Source organism: Ictalurus punctatus, chromosome 28 (genome assembly GCF_001660625.3).
Source record: "Ictalurus punctatus breed USDA103 chromosome 28, Coco_2.0, whole genome shotgun sequence".
Classification (NCBI taxonomy): Eukaryota; Metazoa; Chordata; class Actinopteri; order Siluriformes; family Ictaluridae; genus Ictalurus; species Ictalurus punctatus.
Window position 1 is genome coordinate 12,902,608 of NC_030443.2, and position 10,850 is coordinate 12,913,457.

At 39.8% G+C, this 10,850-nt stretch overlaps 1 protein-coding gene across 1 annotated transcript in view; it reads left to right on the forward strand.

The window, feature by feature from the left end:
• The first annotated feature begins 609 nt into the window (after positions 1 to 609).
• The window catches only part of vkorc1l1 (vitamin K epoxide reductase complex, subunit 1-like 1), a 14,994-nt gene continuing 4,753 nt past the window's right edge, over positions 610 to 10,850 (forward strand). Inside the window, exons 1-2 of the mRNA XM_017459640.3 lie at positions 610 to 891; positions 10,720 to 10,829. Coding sequence (XP_017315129.1) covers positions 701 to 891; positions 10,720 to 10,829 — 301 coding nt within the window. The 5' untranslated portion in view covers positions 610 to 700. The remainder of the gene's footprint in view (positions 892 to 10,719; positions 10,830 to 10,850) is intronic.

The following is a 10,850-nucleotide window of genomic DNA, read 5'->3' on the forward strand; positions in this document are numbered from 1 at the left end:
CAGGGTGCCAACCTGTACCAGGATCACTCACTTTCAGTTATTAGTTTATTTTTGTTCAGGGGTGTGGTGGATCTGGAGTCTGTCTTAGGAACCCTGGGTGTGAAGTGGGAATACACTCCTTGAGTCCATCACAGGGTACCATACACGCACACACACCACACACACACACACACACACACACACACACACACACACACACACACACACACACACACACACACACACACACACACACACACACACACATTCACACCTAATGATAATTTGAAGCAGCCAACCCACCCACCTGCCTGTTTTAGGGAGGAAATACGAGGAAACACATGCGGACATGGGAACAACATGAACAAAAATTCCACACAGACAGTAACACAAGGTTCGAACCAGGGACCCTGGAACTGACAGGTGGCTATTTGTTTGTTTGTTTGTTTGTTTATTTATTTGGTGGATAAATTGTAAATTGCAGGGTTGAGGTACAGTAGGGGGTCCCCTCCAGAAGCCTTGGGGGGTGCAAACTTTTGCATCCAACCGTCGGTTTGAACCCGAGAACGCGCGTGCGCGCGCCCCCTACCGTCCGCAGAGCGCTGACGCGGCTGGACACGCCCCTGCCGCTGTGGCGCGCGCCGACGCTCTTCCACGTCTCCGCTCCCGCGGGCCCAATGGTCGGAGAAGGCTGTGTGTGCGAGCAAGGCCGGGAAAAAACATGGCGGCGCCCGTCTTGAGAGTGTCCACCCCTCGATGGGAAAGAATAGCCAGGTTCCTCGTTTGCCTGTTAGGAATACTGCTGTCCGTTTACGCGTTTCATGTGGAAAGAGAGAAATCTCGGGATGCGAACTATCGGGCCATGTGCGACCTGAGCAACTCTATAAGCTGTTCCAAAGTGTTCGGCTCAAGGTATGTGACTCAAGCTAGGCTAATCGGCTACATCCAAAAACCCCAATAAAAACCGCGCTTACTTCCACAGTAATGAACAAGAGGAGTCCAGCAGCAGTGCTGGGTTAGTGTTTATTGAGTAGTATGGCTTTACGAGTTCAAGTCAAGTCAGACTACTGCGTAATGTGGACTGGGTCAGTGATCTGTCTGTCTGGCTGTTAGCTACGTGGATAACTCAATATGATGCTAATAATGCATGTGTTTTATTATTTTTATTGAAATAAACACTACCGGTTAGCATTTCTTTTCTTTGAAACGTGTAAACATGAATGGAGGGAAACCGCTAGCTAACAGCTAACAATGATCTATTTTCTCACAGCTAGCTAGCTACAGTCAGCTAGCATTGATTTTGATTGGTTATTAATAGCTAGTTCTCTAGCTTGTCTCTGGATTTATTAAGGATGTACACTTTGTTGTTGTATTTATACAGCCTTACAGAGTTCACTATAGTGACTAAACACATTTCCCTAGCTGGAAAGAGTGACATTTTTAACTAGCTACCTAGCCACTTAGCCGCCTAAACTGGACCAGAGAGTGAATACCGGCTCTAAATATATGCACAAAGTGTCTATGAAACCGTTTATAGTTTTATTTTCCATCCTGTATCTTATTTTCCATTCATTTATTGGCTAAACCGCTTGTACAAAGATGCTAGGCGTTATTAGCGTTAGCCAGCTGTCAGACTGACTAATTTCTAAGGCGTTTCCACAGTGGGGTTATTTCAATTTATTTATTTTATTTGGTACCTGGTGGTGCTGAAATTCTTGTTTAAATCCAGTATTCTTGCCTAAACGCCTTGCCTTGTGTTCAGTATCACTCCTGACACTGCTGTATTCATGTGTGTGTAATTGACTGACGTGGAACTGAGGAGGGTTTGTTTGTTTTTTATTTAGTGGTTAGCCACAGCTCATATTAACATCCAGAGGACATCCTTCACTCTGAGAGACATGTTTAGGCTGTCACTTTCAGCTTTTTAACCTTGGGTTTTAGACAGATGAAAGTTCACTTACTGGTTTAAGCTTAACACCTGTAGACCAGCTGTTTTGTGCAGTAATTTAGCTCAGTGTTTACTTAATAACTCACAGTCTAATCTATACACACAGCTTGTGCAAGCATGCACCGAATCACACTCCTATCACATCATTGAAATGACATCAGTGTCCGAGTCTCGGGTCTGCATCTGAAAGTGACTGCGTAGTGATGTCCTGACAGTAACCGAGTCAAACGTTCATTCAGATTTTATTTTTCTAATCTGAGTTATGATTGTGAAAGACAGCAGAGTCGGTCGTGATGGTGGCCATGATTTTCGTGGAGAATAAAAACTCAAAGTACTCGAGTACGGGACGGTGTGATGTGGCCCGGGCGTGAAGCGTTCTTGTTAGAAATTCAAATTTGACTATTTTGAGTAAGAGCACGTCTTGACGTGTTTTATTCGTCTTATCCGTAAGCAGGTTGCCGATCGCTGAAACTTCCTGTTATCACTTATGATATAGCAGCTGTAAAGAGTCATTCCTTCACTGGCCTCTCTTTTTATTGATTTTTTTAAATCTTTCTTGAAATAAGACAAAAAGCACAGATGCTGTTAAACCAACGTCTCACAGAGGACGTCACCATATCAAGAGTTGTATGTTTTCTCACATTTTTAAAAATCTGTCAATCTTCCATTACACAACATATTAGAACAAGCAGACTAATATAATCCTATGATGTGAAATATAGCAGGTGCTATCGTAAGAGCCGCTGTTGTAGAAATTGAATTGGATATGAGAATTCAGCAGTGGTTCAGTTTAGACGGTTTGTCCTGTGTTCACGTGCATGGCCAACATGGCACGTGTTCATGGCATTGAAGATGCTATATTAAAGGGCAGTGGTTGCTCAATAGTTAGGACGTTGGACTTCTGATCAGAAGGTTGTTCGTTCAAACCCCAGCGCTGCCACTGCTGGGCCCTTGAGCAAGATCCTTAACGCTCAACTGCTCAGTTGTATAAATGAGATGAATGTAAGTCGCTCTGGATAAGGGACGTCTGCCGAATGCCCATAAAAATATTCAGTCCAACCCGATATCCTGTTGGGTCAGTACTTCTCCAATGCTGAGTATGGGTGCTGTGTTCGATACTGTAACAGATCACATACGACATAAATATGTTCTGTATTTTATGCTGTGACATAAAACCTCACGTTCATGGCCATCACGCACATGATTTTAAGATTGCAGAAATTGGCGTAAAATCACTCCGGAGGAGCTTGTGATTTTTCAAAATAACCAGATTTTCCACAGATTTTGGCCGAGACGTGGCGTGATCACAACGCTCATTTAGCCAAAGCCCTTTTCGGTTCACGTGCGTCAAACGTGAGTACTGCTAAAAGGACTCATTTAACAGCAATCACTGTGAAAGATCATGCAGAACAATTCCGTACAACTGTAATTTCGCCGATTCAAGTAGTTTTCTGCAAAAAAACCCGTAAAAACTCCGCAAATTGCCTTGCGAATTTTGAAAACAGCTGCAGCACAATAGGCCACAGTAATCCCAAAAAACCTCTTCGTTAACATAGGAGGTGTCCTGCTGTCACATGAACCTGAACAGTTGTAGAGAGTCGCTTGATTACGGTGAGGATGCTGAGATCAGGTCAGTCTGATATCGTCTCTGATCTCAGTATCACGTTGAACAGCAAAAGATGTGCTCAGTGTTGTACTAGTAAACCAGGCTTCATTACAGCAAGCCAAGCTCAGTTATCAAGAGCTGTTTTGTTTTACGTTTCAGCTCATATTCACATGTGGAAATTAGACAAGATGCTTGGTTAGATCTGAGAGTCACAAAAGGAGCCTTGTTGAAAGTGACATCACAAAAAGGAGGACCGCACGTAACGATAAAGATCGTATCCCTCGCCATACAGTTTCATTCAAATTCTCTTACAGAGATCAGCTTACCGAGTATATTTTATTTCCGTCTTTATCACGCTCCGGTATGCGAGATGCTCTCGGTTAGTAGTATCAGGGGTAACGGTCTGTCTTTTTGCCTGGATGGCTGAGATTGTGTAAGGACAGCGAGACGGCCTTTTCACCTAATCAGCTGGATGCTTTTGATGCTGCCTCACTTGTAAGGCAATGAAATTTAATCCTCGGGATAGCCTTGCTCACGTAGCGTACATACGTGTTCAAGGGCTCTTGTTTGGTGATAAAAGAGCTAGCAACTGTGCTGATCTGATGTTCGTTACCGTATCAGATTAATATGAGCAGGATATGCTGTATAGGATATCGGAGGTAAAAAAAAAAAATCCAGATGTGATTTTGTAACAAGCTAACATTTATCTTAAAAAAGTTATACAGCGACAGTTCTGTATTTATCTTTCTTGGTTTCTAAATATAATAATATATAATGTCATGAAAAATTATACTGGATTGCATTTCTTTCTTTCTTTATCGTCGTCTAGTTTTGCACACATTTGCATTTCGTTTATTTATGTTTTGATTTATTTTATTTTTTTTGAAAGAGTTTATTTGAATTTTAAAAAGCTGCCATATTTCCTCCTGCACGGTAGGGGAATCTTTGAGTCTGAATGTGGTAAATTTAGACGGTTATCCTCAGTGAAATATGTCAATTAAAAATACCTTATTTGTGATATTAGTAGATAAACATGGATCCGTATCAGAAAATCGGGAAAGCGCGAGTTTCTGACCAGATGGCCGATTGATTTATTTGTTTGTTTGTTTGTTTATTTTGCAGTAGATTAATACCGTTCGTACTGTTCCAGGCCAAGATGGTAGTGGAAGTAAAGAACAATGAATATATTAGAAATACTAATGCACCACAGTAGAAGTGTTGTTTGAAGAGTATTATTCCACAACAGTATTGCAATTTAGTTAAATAATAAGGAAGATGGAAAATAAACATTGGTGGAAAAGTCACCAGTTTAACCAGTTCAACCTGTGTTTTAACAGCTGGGAACACAAAGCTAGTTCAAGGTAGTAATTTAAAGTCCCCGTAAAGCGCCTTGAAACACGCAGCGTTATTCGATGTGTTGACATAATTTCCTCTGAAACAGGAAGTCAGGGTGGGACATATCAAGTGGCTCCTCCTCCTTTTTAAATAGCCAATTGAGGCAAGCGTTTCGCTTACCTCAAAGCCCCGGGCTAAGTCGTACTTGACAGTTAGTACAATGGAAAATGCCTGGCACAAAGCCATGAGCTGGCACAAATACCTCCTTCTTCAAGGTGAATGAATTCAATCCATTTCCTTATAAACCAACTTACAGTTGGAAAACTGAATAAAACACGTGCGTTCGAACAGCCAAAGACACGTTTACCACCCAGGCTTGCGGATATGATTTCTCTCTCTCAACAACGGCAACTTCGGCAAGGTTTTTGGGGGCGGGACACTTTAGATTGTAAAGAGCATTTGATTGGACAGAAAATCTGATGAGAAGCTGAAGTGCCGAATGATGTCATCGAAACTATTGATCCGTACCTGTGGTAGAGCGAGACTGTAAATTTTGAATGCATATATATCTTCTAAACGTGAATTTTGTCGTTCTGGAGCACACTATCTTATGGATAACCATAAGGCTAATATATTCATACTAAAAGCCACAAAAAAAACATCAATTTTGATTTCATGGGTACTTTAAAAAAAGTTTTCCAAATAATGCGCAACTAGCAGGAAGCAGGAGTCACTAATGATCATGACGCATCGATAAGGAAGAAACGCAGAGAGCGGGCTCATTGCCGACTCTGACGATAAATAACTTCTGTTTGGCTGCACTAATACAATGCACTACACAATTGTTTTTTTGCCAAGCTGCTTGAGCTGAATTAAAGCGCCAGTACACGGTTGAAAGATTTAAATGAAGATGAGTTGTTAAAAAAGTATATATTGCACAGAAAACTATATGTGTAGAGTAGTATATTTTATATCTAGTTAATGTTAATATTTAAAAAAGTTGATATTATATATTACCAGTTTGATGTTCAGTGATGAAATAGAAATGCTTTTGTGAGACTAACAGGAGTTTTTTAGAATTCAGTCAATGTTAATATGAATTAATAGCATTCAATAAGTTAAGAAATCTTACTTTAATCTTCATAATTTAGTTCATGTGTTAATGTTAGAGTAATGTGTTTTCTGTTTGAGACCAGATACTGTGAAACAACTTGTTCAAATGGAGAGAATAAAGTTTTTATTTGCATTTCCTTCAGAATTGTGGAATTAATTATTATTCATTTAAAAGAAGGCATAAAAGGCACAACTATCGGTTATCGGTATCGGCCGATATCACTCTGAATAATCGGTTATCGGTATTGGCTGAGAAATTTAGTATCGGTGCATCTCTAATTAAAATGAATGCAGACAGATCTTTATCTGACAGTTTCAGCGGTTTGTTGTACTTTGTGATCACAATGCAGTGTTTTTGTCCATATTGTGATAAATGTAGCCTTTATTAGTACTGACTAGAGCCTGCTGTAGCTGATTGTAATCAATGGTTTTGTTAGGGTTGTGTCGATTTTTTGGTATATTACAGACACATTAATATCGCACATTATTATACAATTACCCACTTACTTATTTTACAGTTATTTGGCTAACTAAATATAACTCTCCACCCCGAACTAAGGATCTGTGGACTGTTTGTCTTGGCTTGCTTGTATCAGTTTGTGATTTATATTTGTGAAGTGTCTTAGACTTTGGTACGGTGCTATATAAAGGAAACGAATCCTACTTTGAATAAGTTGCATTAAAAGTTTGTAGCTAAGCTAAGTTCGTTGCTGATTTTACACACAAAACCCCAATCGATCAGACGCTGTTTATAATATATGTCGGTCAAAAACTCGTCGGCGTAGACTGAACGTGCGTGTTAACATATTTTTTTTAAACATTAGAGTAATATTTACACAGTGCTTGCTGCAGAGTATACTGTAGTGTAACAATGGATTGTACTTTGTAAATTTCTAAGAGAAACTGTTATTCTTAATATCGAACGATTATGAAAGTAAAATTGTGCCAAAAGTATTGAACGTAACTTTTCAACACACGAGCAAAAATTTACGAGAGAAGAAAAATACTCTGAAACTGAAAACAGTGAACTCGAATGTAAAAAAAAAAAAAAAATGTAACATGGTCTTCCAATAAACATTCTTTAATAGTTTTCTAAGCTTCATGTTCACTAAGCATGGTTTATGAATGCGCTGTTTTCATTTATGCTTTCAAAGTTTACGTTCGCCATTTTGGCAAAATGTCTTGTGTGGGCAGGGCTTAACAGCGATTTACTCTCATTGGCTAGTGAGATTTGGATTGACAGCTCCCTGACCAGGAAGTAGAGACTTCAGGGTAGCGAATTTTAGAGAGCGTTCTGGATGCGGTTCTCTGTGTAGTTATAGTGTTTGTACTTTGTAGTGGAAATTACAGTTGTGCTCATAAAGTTGCAGAATCTGCAAAATGTTAATAAAAAACAAAATGCAATTTTAATGATGCCTCTTATTGTTAAAAAAATGAAAATTTTCTAGATTCTGCAAGGGGTATGTAAATTTATCAGCACAACTGTACTTACTTAGAGTATATTAGTTTGTAACTAATATTTGAGGCTTGGGTAGTCTCATATGACTATTTTTTCAAGATGAGCACTCGGGAGTGGCATGGGGCATTGTCCTCCTCCTCAGCTGGACACTCGAGCTGTTGATCCAAATCTCACTAGCCAATGAGAGTAAATTGCTGTTAAGCCCCGCCCATATGAGATTTGTTCCAGAATTTTGGGACGTAAACAAAAAGTTTAAAAGCAAAACTCTGGCATTGAGGCTCTGGCAGTGAAGCTCTGGCAACACATTCATAAACCAGGATTAGCGAGCATGAAGCATAGAAAACGAAGAACGTTGTTTCTTTTAAGTTAAGTTACTTTTTTCCACCGAATTCACTGTTTTCAGTTTCAGAGTGCTTCTTCTTTCTCATTGTATATTTTTGTTCATTTCTTGAAAAGGTACGTTCAATACAAATTTAATTCCATAGATCAGGCAATCACTGTCAGTATTCACTTATGAAAATTTCATGCGATGAAGTGATCTTATAACGCAGTGATCATTGAAATACTACCATAATTTTGCAGGATGCTGGTTTAAAGCTCACCACCATTAAATGAATCGAACATATGAACTTGACTATGTTGTTAAATCACTAGCAGCAGCCTTTTAGTATTGTTAATCGAGTTTCGTGACTTAGAAGTGCTCTGGATAATTCCTAGGTTTTTATAGGTTCAGGACCTGCTTTCAGCTTTAAAATCTTTTAAAGTGGTCAGATCATGACTTTTAAACGTTAATTATCTTGTTTATTGGGTGTAATAGAATAGATTAACATGCTTTAATGTTTTTTTTTAAAAAAAAAACAACACATTATTTGTCAAATAATGTACATTATTGCAGTGCCGCTATTCCCCGGCTGCCCGATTTCCCCAAAGCCCCTCCTTCTGAAAAGCCCAGAGTGCTCTGATTGGCCAGCTGACCCATTGTGTTGTGACTGGCCGAAAGCCTGAAATGTAACGCCGCTTGAGTTACCTTTAGCCTCCAAAGCTACTAAAGCAGTTCTTAGCTCCTAAGCAACATGTCGTCGGTTTTACCGTATCAGTTCGAGCCCAAGTCCGATTCAGAAAACGCGGATGATCAAGCGGAAGCAAGTTTGCAAGCACAACTTGAGCAGAACGTTTCACAGTGGTAAGTTTTTATTTTGTAACTCTCTTACTTTTCTGATACGATGTAAATCCCGACCCTGCCGGCGGGACTAACTATGCTGTACACAGTTTCTGTGTGTACATAGGAACTCATGCGATAAATCTTTGGGAAGCTAGGATTCTTGTGATTCGATTGATATAGACCGTTTCAAGATACAATCACAACAGCACCTTCAATCAACGTCTCTATCAGACCACAAACAAACAAACGTGCAATACTGAGGCAACTTAGCAAACTTTAGCTAGCACGTTATCAGAGGTCTACAACTGAGCCACAACACAAAACTCCACATTTGAACAGTCAATAGCAGTTACTTCATCAAATAATCAAACACAATTACAGGTTCTGATTCAGAAGCACAGGATTGTCCAAGCAAAGTGGGAATCGCCCCATTTTCAGGAGTAGCCTTCGTGTATGTCCTGCCGTGTAACCTCCCAGGATTAGGAAGCTGTCCTCTGTAATATGCGCTGTGCACAAGCAAACGTCCAGGTTGTACTGCTCAGGAACAGCGTTATAAATAAACAGTAACCACTGATTAATAATTTCGTTCGTTTTCGGAAGGCTAAACAAAGAGGTCTTGCTTTCGCACCAAACCACACAGCGTCTCTGTGACATGGCGCGTGAATTCACAGAAGCCTCACCCTTCTTTCTTCACGCCCGCCTTTGGGCGGGATTATGCCGATAGTGCGCGCCGTGACGTAGAGGAATTGCGGAAGTAAATCTGGACTTCGAACGACGTGTTTCGGGCAGATCTGGAGGCGTGTTCTCTGTTAGATAAAATAAATCCTTTTGGGGGACACTGAGATTTGGGACTTTGTAGAGCTTATACATGCACAAACAGATTTATTACACACCCAAACAAAGGGAAAACAGTAAAAATCATGTTATGACCCCTTTAAAATTACTCAGTGTCTTTGTGCATTCTCTCTGATCTGAACAGATTTGAGTCCAGGAAGTTACGAAAGCTGCCATATGCATTACAAGATCTTGTATGGCCAGTTCGTGGTTTCCTTTCCAGTGGCTGTTACTAGATCATCACAAAAGTCAGCTCTTCGTTGCAGAGCAGATATTCAGGTTAAAAGCTGCAGAGTTGCCTAAAGCGGAGTTGTTGTTGTTTTTTTTTTTTGCTTTGGATAGAGTAAGCAAATAATTAGGAGGATTGTGTAAGGGGTGACATGAGACAGCAGTCTGGAAATGTTGAACAGCATGGTCTGATTTCCATGAGTGTGCTGTTTAACTGTGAACAATTACTTTGGCGATTGTTTTTTTTTTTGTTTGTTTGTTTTATTTTTTACAAAGTTAAAATGTCCTTTTTTATTATTAGTACTGTGTTTATAGTATTAATAGTGCTCTCAAGGCACTTTGATTGTTTTGTTTTGCATCAAGATTTTGGCCGGATTTAAAGTAATCCTTTCTTTATTCTAAACTCTATCAAACTAAATTGAAAGCTTTTATTCCTATTAAGCCATGTTTAATCCTTAGTAAAAGCAGACAGATAAGATGAAGCCAGATAGCAGGAAACAGATGGCTTTGGGGTGTAATAAGCAACTCTGTTTCGAACAGTGACCATTACAAGTTCAGTCTTGTCATGTATGCTTTCACGTAGGTATTTATATAAGAGCAACGGCAGTGTTTAAAGTCCATCTTTATCAATGCAGTGGTATGATCGGTCTATCAGGGAGGGGAGCAGCGGCGTGTTCACCGGCTCCGTCACGGCACACAGTGATGTCAGGTTAGATTATAGCCCTCTGAAGCACTGGCTTCTGTCGTATAGGACGCAGTTATAAGTGTTGCAAGTGTTCATAGTTTCACTTTATTTAGAATTCCATCTTGCATGAAGTTATTAGGGCTAAAGGTGACGTTTCGATTGCTTAAGGGGAAGATCTGCTCTACTTTCAATATTAAATTGCACTGTTTTGCTCATCATCTTGTGACTTTTAATTCAGGCCAAAGATTTCTTCGCTGTTCTTTGTGTTCCAAATAGAGAAGGAATTGATGTTAAATCCTTTAGAGAAAATCACTTTTTTTGTTTCCTCATAGACCACCCTGTCTGTGTGTTTCTCTCTTTTTCTCTGCAGATGGGGTCGAGGATTTGGCTTGTTGGGGTCCATCTTTGGTAACGACAGTGCAATAAATCAGCCAAACAGTGTCTATGGACTATTGTTTTATGTCTTTCAGCTGTTATTAGGTAAGTACTTGACAACATCAT